The following is a 13,385-nucleotide window of genomic DNA, read 5'->3' as shown; positions in this document are numbered from 1 at the left end:
AAGCTTAAAAGCTCATGCCCCCAACTGAGAGGTGATTATAGCTGTATATAGGCATCTTATTTAAAAGACTTATCACAAAACTAAGGAATAGCTTGTGCTGTGCAGTTCTTTTGTTTCCTCTCTAAAGAGAAATGCAGATGCGTCAGTGAGATCATGAGGCAGGTGTGGTGAGACTGGAGATGCTCCAGGATTTTGTTTTGGGGAAGAGTTTGATCATTTGCTCCTTTTCTGCAGTTTGTTTCTCATTTATGTATGGCTCTACAGCCTTAGTTAAAATCAATAGATTCATAAACCACAAGGGAGAAATCCTGACCCAGCTGAAGTCAATGGGTTTTTTCCATTGACGTCACCAGAGCCAAGATTTCAACCCAAATAACAGACGTCTCTCTCTCTTAAGCAATCCTAAAACAGAATTTTCAGACTAAGAATTATGGGAGAAGAAAAACAGAGTGAAGTAATAAAAAATTATTCAGACTAAACTGATATAGAAGAATTCCATTGACTAATAACTGATGTTCACTCAGTGCAATACCTCAGTACTTCAGCTAGTAAGTAATGTGTTGGGACTTACATAGATCATGGTCATTATTACACAAAATGAATTTACTCTGTGAGAGTTAGACTATGATCTCGGCATTCTCCTATGCAGGGCTCAAGCAATAAAAAAAAAAATTACTATTTTAAGAAGTGCTTTTTACTCTCACAGTTTCATAGAGACAAATGATTAGGCAAGAATCTCTTTCTAGCCCTCAAGGCTAAAGAGAAAAGCTGGGAAGATACAAAGCCAGTACAAGACTAAAAGCCAGCAAGAAAATAAAAGGATTGGACTAGAAGATCTTACATTTTAAGACATGTAAAATTATTTAGGGGGCCTAACCCATGGTTTTTCAAGTTTTGAAACGGGGGGTTGTAGGAATGTAGCTGGCATTGGTTACACTCTCTCCCTTGACTCTTCCCTAAAAGAAAGTTACAGAAAACAGTTACCAGGCTATTCCTAAATTGCGGGTTAATCCTTCATTGATGCATACAGAGGCTGATGACAAAATCACTGTCTCTAACCCTAAATTAAGAGATTTGGAGATCTTCAAGATACCTACATATTTCCTTCTAAATACTGTTGTACAGTCATGTAAAATATAAAGTTTATGTGTTTAAAAGCCGGTTAGAAATATGAAAAAAAATATAGCTGTGCAATAAATTGAAAACACCAAGCTCAGTCACGCTGATTTATCATAAGGTCTGAGTAATCAGTGAACAAAATTGACCCGCAATCTGCCCTACAGAAAGTTTGTACTATGATGAAACAAGAAGGATTTTGCTTCAAACTGTTAATAGGCCTGTGCTTCATCTTGGCAGTGAGCTATGATGGGCCCTGAGGTCATTTTCACATTCTTCTATGGCATTTCAAGCTAGGAGGCCCTGTGGAGAATGGCAGTGATAAAGCATGAACTGGATGGCTCGGACTGAGGGGAAAATTTACTTCACTGCTTGAAGCCTATTAGGAAAATAGTCCCCTAAATAAGAACAAAGATAAAGCTCAGGTTTCGGACTTAAATAAAAACTTTTGTCTGATTAATTCCCACAGAAGAGGGACAATAGTTGGACAGAACATGAAGGAAGCCTGTTGCCAGCCAGTACAGCTAGATTGATGCAGCACTGTTGTGGTTTCATACTGGTCTAGGTGAGATTCAGTTACCCCTTGGGGGAAGGGATCATCAAGAGAAGTAGTTCTTAGAGTCCTCCTGTTGCAGGGATGCTATTGGAAAGTTTTGCTTTATGCCCACAATGCCCAAATTCTCCCCCCGATGGCTCTGCACTGCATACAGAATATTACCAACACTACCCTAGGCCAAATACAGGTATTTTTCCAAATGGAAGGTTTTTCTGTAAAGAACGCCGTCACAGTTTTTGTGAAATTCTTGTGTTCGGTGCTTATAGAAAGGTACAAAGTAAGGAAGCCATGGCCGTTTGGAAGTTACCTTTGCCCAGACCTTCCAACATTTTTAGCACAATCCAACAGCAGCTATAACCTCTGATAAGAGTACAGGGGTTTGCATTGTTCTAGGCAATTACGCAGTAGTAGCCATCACCATAATGGTAGATTTGCCAAAATCATTGCAAACAGCATTACACACAGCCATTACAGTTTACAGATAAATTAAATTGATACAACATTGTCTTATATAAGAAAATATTATTTATGGCTAGATAGCATACTGTCCATTTCAAAATATGTGTGAAATCTGTACTCTGTAGTTTATATAGCATGTCTAAGAAATATAGATGTATGAGAAAACTGTACGTAAAGACTACTTCCCAGTGGTGTTGACAGAAAACATAGGTGCTTTTTTAATAAAACATGGAGAATGGCTTTATAGTGTATGTAACTGCTTTCTACTTTAAGCCCTGTATAAACATGCATTATATGTAGTTTACAGTATAGTTATTCTGGTTCCTTTAGTGGCATCAGAAAGAACATTCATCCTGAATGCTTTATTTATAATGACTGAGAGTACAGTTTAGATTTACTTGAATTCTTATAGGTAGGACAGTATAATTGTCTCGCACTTTTGTGATAGCACATAATCCTTTGTTGATAGGAAGAATTTAGAAGATTCTGTTTTGCAAGAGTTTGTAAAATTAATACAGAAAGTATTGCACTATTAGAAATAAATCTCTAATAAAGCCTGGAAAGAAAAGGAATGTTTTGCTTTGGTCATAGTCTCCAAAAATTGGCATTACAACTTAAAATTGGATTAATCACTAAATGGTAAGGCAAGTTTTAAGTGTACCTCAGAGTGTTTATGCTTGATTCTTCTCTAACAGAATTTCAGGGCATTTACCTCCCATTGGTTTGTACATTAATCCTCTTGAAAGCTGCCTGGCACTTGTCTGGAGCTGATTTAAGATGTCTTAAGCACTTTGTTTTACCCTGGCACAGTTATGAATCTCATGATGCCTAAAATGGGTACTGCGTCCTCTCCAGAGGGTGCTTAACTTTGGGGCTGTTTTTTATTTTGACAATCTGCAAAAGAAAAACAGTCTTTAAGAGAAACACCCTCCATCCAAGGCTGCATTGTGAACCAGAAATTGCACTGTTACATGCAGAGAACAAAGCACATTTAACATGCCTTGTCTCACTGTGTACATTAGCTACTACTCTGGCTCTAATTAGCTCTGCCAGTGCAGTTGTGTCACCTTGTATTAGGCACCCAGTGCAGGTGGCATAACTAGGAGGGGAGTTTCCCCATATATACCCTGTACAACATATACAGGACATCAAGCAGCTCCCACAAGGGTAATCCTAAGAATGTTAGAAAGAGTAGAAAGACCAAAGCAAACATTAACACTGCCTAAATGAGGGGCTGAAATACAGAGTATTCATTCCGGGCTGAAATACAGAGGATTCATTCCAGGCTCTTTTCTAGTAAGGTGGAAGAATATCTCTGGGATATAAACCTGGCATTCCTGGAGCATCAAATGCACAGCTCAGAAAGTGGGTACCATAACTTAATGTGAGTACAAAAAGTGCCCATGTAACTCTTCAACCTGCCAATGTATGAACCTGCTACACCAAGAAATACCTGTAAGGTGGGAATTTTAGAAAAGCAGGAATCACTGCTGTAATTCATTAGTTCACTCAGTCTCTTCAGATTATAAAAAGAAGGATGAAACACTTGATTGCAGTACTTAAGCATCTTCACAGGAGGGAAACAGAGTGTTGCAGGGAATTTTCATTTATCAGGGAAAGCACTGCCATAATCAAATGTCAGATATATTCAAATTAGAAATAATTATTTTTTTAAAAAAATATTTTTTAACACTGAAGTTACTAACCTATGAAATAAACTACCAAAAAAAGCAAAGGATCCACCTGATATCTTCAAATCAGGATTATATGTTTTTCTGTCTGAAACTCTGGTTTATGTTAGACAGGAAGTTAGATCAAAGTATCTAACAATCCATTCTGGCATCAAAATCAGATGGACCCATGAATTCCGAAAATATTCATTTAAATTTACAGCTGACTGAGGCAAAACAAACACAAATGAACATACAGATACCCTGAGAAGGGAGAGAAAACTATGCCTGACAGTTTGTATCTGAACCAAAGTAAAGCTGTAGTTGCCAAAATCTCCCTGGCACCAAGCAAGGACTTCCCTACACTTAAGAGACAGCTAAAGCTGATGAAGTAGTGTTTCCTTTCATGAACATGATTATATTCTGTATGTCACAGAAAACAGTTTTTCAGTACACACATTTCAAGGAAAACTTATCACATGAAGTTACGTTATTATGGATTTTCTAGTGCTGGAATCCGGCAAAACTCACTTATCTTGATCCACAAGTTCACAGCAAATAGCTTCTGATGTCTTAATTCAAAAATATTTTAAGCCATGGATATTCTGCCCCAATAAATCAGGGTACATTTTGACAGACACTTGACTTTGTACATCTCAAGTACAGCCTACACTGTACATGGGTGATTTTGTTGATAGGCAGTTGCAGGTGTGAATACATCTTTGTGTCGCCCCTAATAATTGCAAAGTTAGGGAAAAAAACACAAATAGAATGGTCCTATTAATCAAATAATAGAATAGTATTTTTTCATCTTAATTTAGCATCTCTTAAGCTTCCAGTCATGTCTATGGTGAAGCTGCAGCATTCTCCAGCTAGGCATCTGCACGCTGACCCAGCAGTCCAGTACTACACACCTCCCCTGACCAGCACATTCTGAACAGCTTGTGAACTAGCAAGTTTGCTGGTTTGCTCCCAGCAGTGTTAGTGGTTCCAGGGAAGGATACTCCCACAAATACAACCCTTGTCCTATTGAACATTAGTAACAGGGATTTCATAAATCCCATAACAAAACAGTCTACAAGCTGGCGCCACATTCTAGCTCACTGACTTTCTCATTTCTTGTTTAAACCAGCCAGGTAGTTAAAAAAGTCACAAAACCAGCAAGATGGATTTGGGCAGGAATGTTGGACCTTCACATTGTTACAAACTCCAGGCTATTTATTTACCAAACTACTGCCAAAATTCATCTGAATGCTATTCATTTATTTAGAAACAAAGGAGCCAGGTCCAGTAGTACCTTCTGCTATAAGGAGGCACAATGTGAAAACAAAAGCTATCAGTGCAACCTTGTAAAGCAGAGTTTTGGACTTCCTATGGTCACACTCATGGCAGAAGATGGGAATGGCTTCATTTCCTGAACTAGCAACAGTGAGAGTGTTGTGAAGGTCAGCAGCAGGAACCGCCCCCACCTCCCCCCACTGCAAAGCTCCAGAGCAACCACTGCCACACTGGCCATCTTGGACCAACCTGATTTATATTCTCTCAAACCCACCATGTCTCTCTATTCTTTAATTTCCTATCAAATAACATAGGCCAGAATTCTGTTCTTGTATGTTTCTGCAATTATCTTTAAACTACACACTGCTGTAAATGTGATCATTTCATTAATTTATGTAAATAGGACCTTAGCCAATGACTTGGGTGTTACTTATGAATGAATCATGCTGCTCTGAGTGGCTGGGTATATTTAACTCTCATTAATTTGTTCAAAATAGATACTAATGGGTTTCTTTAGCTCATTACTCTTGTAACAAAAAGCCAAAGAGATGACTGGGTTTGCATGGAAGGGCTTGGGTAACCCTTTCTGTTACAAGCCAGCGACCAGCTTATAAGTACACTGTGCTTCAAGTGATTTCAAGGCAGTAGCAGGTTAACAGCTCAAGACAAAAAATGCAGGCTTCGGTTGGCATCAGCCCATGAACAGCATTGAACCATTTCTGGAAACCATTTGTTTTCACTTCCTTTTGAGTGAAAGGAACGCTATTAAAATTGGAATTCTGGAAAAACTGAAGGCTCGGAGCCCAAATTGAGAGTAGAAATATAAATAGGTTCAAATCTAGCAATGTTTTTAGAGGGAGTAGCTAAATATAAGGGCTTCAAAAGAAACATGTCACTCACCATGGTATAGCTCCACTGGTTTATGATTCAGAAATACTTTCCATGAAAAAGGTTGCATACTTGGAAGATTTTATTGCATACTTTGAGGATTTTATATGTGCAAAGTGCTGCTGAAGTTTTTATAGTATGTCACACAATGTTTTGCAGAAAAACATTATTTTTGACTACTATAATCTATTGCTGGCTGGGCTCAACATCATTATACAGCTGCTGTTAAAATCATCATCTTGGCTTTGGCACTGATGTTACATCATGCTTCTTTGTACCTCTGACTTCTCTTTGCTGTACCATGCAAACCTTTATTGCTTTTAATCTTAGGTCTGTAAAGGTCTACCCTTCCAGCCCTTCTTCCTAGGAGTCAGTGGCAGGCTCAACCTTGTGTCCCCCAGAGGTGGCCTCAGTGGCTGTGCAAGCCATTTGGTAGCCAATCTGCTGAAGAGCCAGTACTAATATTTGTGTACTAAGAAATGCCTGCCTTTCCAGTTACCTAGTTTTTCTACCTATGATGATCTTGTACAATCTAGAGTTCAAGATCTCTGCATCAGGGACTTCCTTTTTCATTCACAAGTCTGCACAGATTAGAGTTTCCACCCATTTTCCTCACTGTCCAAGCAAACATACTGCATTCTATCAACTGTTCGCTGATATTGTTTGAAGTACTATTTATTCAGTATGAAAAAAAACAAGCAGTGTTGATCAGATACAGAGATTAGCTTGTATTTCAGTTCACCAAGTGGGAGATCTTTGGTTTTAGACTCTTCCTGCACAAACACTGGAAACACTTCTATCTGAAAATACACTGCAACATTTGCTCAAAGTTTGTTGTTTTAGCAGACAGCACGGCAGGTTAACATTTTGACTAGAATAACCATGGTAACATGCAGAAGGCTAAGGAGCACCAATAGTTCAAAGTTGTTTCAACTACCCCTGGCCTGGCCTGCTTTTTGTATGTGCATCAACAAATCCTTTTAGGACAACAGCAGCTGTTTAAATGATCTTTTTTCAGTCATTAGTAAATTACTGCTTCTTTCTGGTATTTAAAAGCAAAATGAGACCTCCTTGTAGGATTAAGAGGAGTATTTAGAGCTGTATTCATCTTTGCTTCCCACCCCCTAGGATGCTGTGAATGCTGAAGAACAGGGGGAGGAGACACTCTTTTTGTGGATTCTGTTATACCATAATTAAGAAGGTGTTTTGGCACTGAATACAGGAGTGCAAAGCCTGCCTTGTATTTTGTCCTTCATTAATTAAATGTAATAGTTTTCTTAAAAAACTTCTGTGTAAGTTTCCACTTGAAGTTTCACACAGATGGTTCTTGTAGAAGCTGAGGATTTGACCTAATCTAGTTCTGCATAAAACACAAGGCTGTTGTAACTCCATGTATACAGTGGTACCTTAAGAGATGTTTATGGATCTCATGAAATCTGTTAACAGAGAGATGTAGCAATTCACAACAGTCCAAGGCCAACCTGTGGCTTTTGAGCTTCATATAACAAAGTAGTAAGTATGGCTCTTATGCCAGGGCTGTATTGCAGATGTTAATTACTTCAGATTTTTAGCTTTAAAGGAAAATTGGGAACCATTAGGGATTGCTGAAACCGGGATTGCCTTGTGGGATGCAGCTGTGTGCTCAGCCCCATCCCATCACACAGTGGGGGAGTGGAATCCCCTCGAGTGCTATCAGTCTGCTGTGGCCAATACAGCAATCCCACAGATTGCATTCCCTCAGGTCTCTGAGGTAGGTAGATCTTGGCAAGCTAGCCTTAAGTGTTAGCCAAACTGTGTGCTCCTTAAGAATGAGTTCTGTTCTCTGGATTATACAAATCTGACTGGCCCCTTGGATTCATGCAATTAAAGCACAGCAGTTTCTGTGGCCAGTGGCAGAGGCAGGAGTGTCACAGATGGCATCATGCCACCCTTCCTAACACATTTTGACCCCAATAGACCAGGTAGGCATTAACAGTAAGGCTGCTCCTTCAGAGGAGTCTGGTAGGATGCTCAAGTTCACACCAGTGGACCTAATGCAAGAGGCCCACCAGGATGCCAGTTTGCATCCTCCATGGCCCACAGAATGCTCACACAAGCAGGATGGTATGCAGTCTCCTTCCAAACAAGATCACTTGTTCAGAAGACACTGTACACAAACCAGTCCTATAATGGAGCCCCCGTGCAATCACAGAGTGAGGTTGATCACATATCACACATATGGTCCTTATAAGCATTTGCATACCATTCCAGTTTGCAGAAATTTGAACAATACTTTGACCATCATTTATTTTCCCTTGAAGTGTCCATGATTTCAGAAAGAGTTCAGTGAACACGATGACGTTTGATTCTGGATATTGGTTAGGAAGAGAAGAGCAAATATCAAGACATTGACGAAATACATTACTTTTTGGCATTTTTTAACTAATCAGAAGCTATTAAACAAGAAGTTTCCAGAAGTCTCCAAAACATTAAATCAACTTAATGTGACTAAGCACCCTTACTTTGATATTTATTTCAATTTCAAAATACTTCAATCATTTAGTTACCCAAAAAGTAACCCAGCTATGAAACCCTGCCATACTGTGTAACTGCTCTTTGCTGAAAATTACACCACACCTTATTAATCCCTTGCGGGGGCAGGGTGGGGGTAAAAAAAAAAAAAAAAAGAAACCTCCTTTAACTAAAGCCTGGAACGACTCGCAGCCAAATAGATGACGCTTACACAAGTATGCGTAAGTACAGTACACTTCACAGTTCATTATGGTATTAGTCATACTTAAAAACCACGTATTTTAAACTGGCATTTAATATGTATGTCCACCACACATCTCCAGGATTAATTTTCTCAAACACAGATTTCCCTATTCAATTTGTAGCATCATGTTTTCTGCAGTCTCTTGACATTAATGTTAATCAAGCAGCACTCTGTGCAAACTCCATACCTCCCAAATACAAGCTAGGCTTGTGAGTCAGCTCCACACACTGTAATACTATCGAAGCAAGACAAGTATGGCACTTCAAAGGCTGTCACTTACAAGAAATCTGATGGTAAAACCACATAAAATATTTTTTCTAAATTCTAGATATGGTGAAAGCAATATCTAGTATCCCAGATTGATTTAGCTGTGTTTCAATATTGAACAGAGCTCAGAACTGTAGGGCATCAAGTATTTGTTGAATACAAATTCTTTTTTTCTCTACACTATTCAAACATATGACAGTTCAACAGTCATAGAAGGCAGCTTATGAACAGCACTGAAATGTTATTAAAACATGTATCATTTGTACTGTAGCAGCTTACATGAATGCAACCTGCATTCCATATGCACTCCATATAACCATAATGAATTAGAAGATTCTTGCCGCCAAGTGATACAACCTATGTATTTCAGCTTCTAGGGTACATTCTCAAAGCTTTAGGCTGTTCTTTGTTTCTGTTGATAAACCTTGTCTCTGTTTCATTGCAAGATTTCAACTTTCCAATGTCTAAACTTACAGCTGAATGCTGAATACATTGTCCTTACCATTATGTTACAGCACGTTAGATTTGTGTTATGACTAAGAGAACAATTTGGTTTTCCATTCTTATTCTCCAGTATATACTCAAAATTCCTCTCTGAACGTGCTAGGCACTAGTAATATCTGTGAAACGCAAACATGAAAGGTAAAGGAGCAACAACTATTCAGACTTTTAAAAGCACAACAATAGTTTCAGAGGTACTTTTAAAATATGTAATTCATTCTGCCTACTGGCACGTTTTAGATAGCTAGTCGAGCTTTTAGCTTTTATACTTTTATAGACTACACATACCTTTTGTAAGTTTATGTATTTAGAAGCAATGCAGACTTACTTCCTTTTACAAGAAAAGTTTTCAAATGACTAAACCAGTACAGCAGATCTTAAAGGTTTGCACAAGTTCCTACTCCTTGCTATTGGGAGAGACACCTGCTGCTTTTCTTTTTTACAATCTGGTTTATCTTTCATATGTAACTCTTAAAGACACCAGTTTGTTATTCAGTATATGTAATTACTCTGTCAGCTTCTTATTTATTCAAAACAATCTAATAATTTTTTATACAGACAAATTCTACATGAACTGAACTGTACTGGACCAAATAAGCTATGCAATAAAATAAAAGCTACACTTTACAGGTACCACAAAGCAGAGGACTGACAGACCAGTTATTAAACACAGCACCAACTATAACAAGCTTATAGTACCATATGTAGCCATGTGCTGGGGGAGTCTTCTTTCTGTAACCTGGATCATATAAAAAAGTCAAGAAATTTTCAGATAGTTTCTACATTAGACAATCCTTTTCTGTTTCAGTTGGCAATACTTTTTCTGATAGTAGCACTAACACATCAGGATTTTTCCACCGGTGACTGTTTCTGTTGTGTGATCTCACAGGAGAATCCTCAGTCAAGTAAAGTTATGTACTCCAGGAAGGAGCACACAGCCCCAGCACCATCCTGCTGCAATATAAAGATGCTGTACTTGGGCCTAGCAGTGAAACCTAGTACATACTCCACATTAATAAGTATCACTACATTGGAAAGGGGTATGTTGTCTAACACATTTCATAAGAATAAGGGAATTTATTATAGCAAAAACCAAAATATGCCATAGAAGCCCAAATTCCATACAACTAACCAGTATTAATCTTCAAGCCAGAGGTTCCTGCGGAAACCTCACACAGTGGGATTTAAACTGTACCTACAGGAACTCACATGACATTTTTTTTCCCCTCTGTTGCTGGCCTCCATGCTCCCTTTTGAACATACTACACTAAAAAAACTTAAAATTTTTCATAGTCTCTTTCCCTTTTTAGCTCTGCAAGTGTGTTTGGCATCATTTCTCCTTCAGTTAGGGATTGATTTTAGGGGTCACATGTTTTTCCCTTTGAAACCAAAAAGCAGAGGAGAAACATTAGGGGGAAATAGGAGCATGGTCTACAGCTTTTTTCAGGGGTTCTGAGTCTGTGACCCTAAAAAAAATACCGGAAAGGGACAAGAGAACATGGGTTCTTCTTTCCTGGTATCTTCTTCCTACTTTCCAGAGGCAGTGGCTTATCCAGTAAAAGTGAGCAATAGAGAAAGCTAAATATAACTGAAACATAGACTACAATGTCTAATTATTCTCTTTCCAGGTGCTTTTCTTATTCCCTATATCCTCTTCTTAATCATTGCTGGAATGCCCCTGTTCTATATGGAATTAGCACTGGGACAATATAACCGAGAAGGGGCTGCCACTGTGTGGAAAATCTGTCCAGTTTTCAAAGGTAAGTGTCCCTCTGCTCACTTGAATAGCACCATGAGGGTGCCACACTCGTGATCAGAAAGTAAAGGTCTCATCTTTCCACAGACAGCATGATATTTGCTGACCTTTCGCCAACCCTTGAAGTCAGAAGTCTTTTCTTTATCACAGGTGGAACACAAAATGGGAAAAGCCACAGAAATCATCTTCAGGGTGATTGCTGAGGAGTACAACAGAGAGCAATGAGCAGGAGCAGTTCAGCCCTGTCCTCCCTTTCCCCTGCCTATTGGGGAGTGGGAGGAACTGGGTATCTAGGTGGAGGGAGGGATTGGCAATGCAAACATTTGGGAATACCACATCCCATCCAGGTCAGTTCAGCCCTGTCTCCCTCAGTGACTAAGATAACCCCTGCCTCCGTTCAGTTCCCTGTGCAGAGCTCTCTGCAGAAGTCAGCGTACCGCAGTGGCTAGAACACTGAATGAAGTTGTGAAGACTGTAGTTCGGTCACCAGACTTGTAACATCACACAAGTTATCGGTGGCTCTGTACCTCAGTTTTCCTGCCTAGGAAATAGGAGCAATGATTCTGACAGACTTTGTAAAGTGGCTTCCAAATCTAGCAATGAAAAGCACTTACTAAAACCTGAACATTATTATTACTATGTAGTGGTCTGCACTAGGGTTAACTCTCCAGTGTCACTGAATAAAAGGCTGTGGAGTGTTTTGTGCACTGAGTTGCAATCATTCTGCAAGGAAGAAATACCCGAGGTTAGGTGTTTGGATACTGATTGGGGTGTTTGGCATTGGTCAGGGATAAAGGGATCTCCCTGGGTGAAAGAAGTCATATGCTTTCTGTACATGAAACAAGTATTCGACCAAGGAGCTTCAAGAATTTTCTTAAGCATTGCTTACCAACAAAAATCTATACCAGACTGTATCTAAAATCTTATGTAAAAGCCTTTTCAACACAGAGCTATCTGAAATGAAACCAGTCAAGCTCAGCTGATCTTAGAAGCTTAAAATTCAGATCATGTTCATCCCATGACTGACAAAAGCTGAGGAGCTTAACAATAGCAATCCAAACCTGGCGGATCCTGTGCTTGGATATAGGTTACACTGAGTAAATGTTAGTCTTCTTTCTCAAAATACAGCTTTACTTTTTAAGGAGTCTAGTGCTGCAGAATAGGAAAACTGCAGGGTTTCTACTGGTCAAACCCAAAACTCAAAGCAAAATTAGAGATATAATAAAAATCAAATAAGCAAACTAATAAGTGCTCCAAAATTTTTAAATTAATTCAGATAGATTTACCTATCACTTCTATAACCCCTTCAAGGGACACAGAATTCATCCCAGCACCCAGGAACCTGAAGACCCTTGCTCAGTCAGAATTCCTGCTGGTATCAGTTAATACCTTTGGATGGCAGCAAGGATTTTGAAAACCTAACTGCAAAAATTAGACCTTAAGGATCTCAAAGTGTTTGAGTCAAATACCACTGTGCTCAGAGGTACTCTATCTGTTGACTTCAGGATTGAAAAGATGATGAGAAAGGAAAATAGAACTTATTTCATGTATAGTCCTGTTGACATTCCAGCTGTGTTTTTAAACTGACATTTTCAAGGTGGACTAAACATACATTTCTGTTGATTTTTAAGTGTTCTTATTACTAGGATATAGAATAGCATAAGTAATTTGATTCTCAAAAAGTAATAAGCATTGAGTTGTATTTGCACCTCAGCACTAGTATAAAATCAGGTACTTCTGAAGTTTTGACCAAATCTTCTGATAACATACAAACACATTTTACTGATAATGTTTTTGTTTCTGGGATAACTCAAATCTCTCATTCAAATGAAAAGTACACAGTCTACACACATTTATTACAGCTTCTCTAAATGAACAGCACTATAGTACTAATTTTAGCTATTAATATTATTGCTTATGAACTCTAAGAACTCTACCTCTAATGAGAATCTTTCACAATGCATACATTTAAAAATATACCCTGTAACCTTTGCAACACAGTCTGTTTTCATCTCTGCATTTTCCAGGGTCTATTTTAGAAGGTGGGTGGTGCAGCATTACTTTTAAGAAATGCTAGACCTAGAAACAGAAGAGCAAATTCATTCCTGAAGAATCTTATTATTTCAGAGGTTTGACATT

The 13,385-nt window shown here is 38.6% G+C and overlaps 1 protein-coding gene across 1 annotated transcript in view; it reads left to right on the top strand.

The window, feature by feature from the left end:
- Nucleotides 1–13,385, top strand: part of SLC6A2 (solute carrier family 6 member 2) — a 71,796-nt gene that overhangs the window by 11,338 nt on the left and 47,073 nt on the right. Inside the window, 1 exon segment of the mRNA XM_074912976.1 lies at nt 11,119–11,250. Within this exon segment, the coding sequence (XP_074769077.1) occupies nt 11,119–11,250 (132 nt within the window).

Source organism: Athene noctua, chromosome 9 (genome assembly GCF_965140245.1).
Source record: "Athene noctua chromosome 9, bAthNoc1.hap1.1, whole genome shotgun sequence".
Classification (NCBI taxonomy): domain Eukaryota; kingdom Metazoa; phylum Chordata; class Aves; order Strigiformes; family Strigidae; genus Athene; species Athene noctua.
The sequence above is the reverse complement of the archived record's forward strand: the minus strand, read 5'-3'. Positions and strand labels throughout refer to the sequence as shown.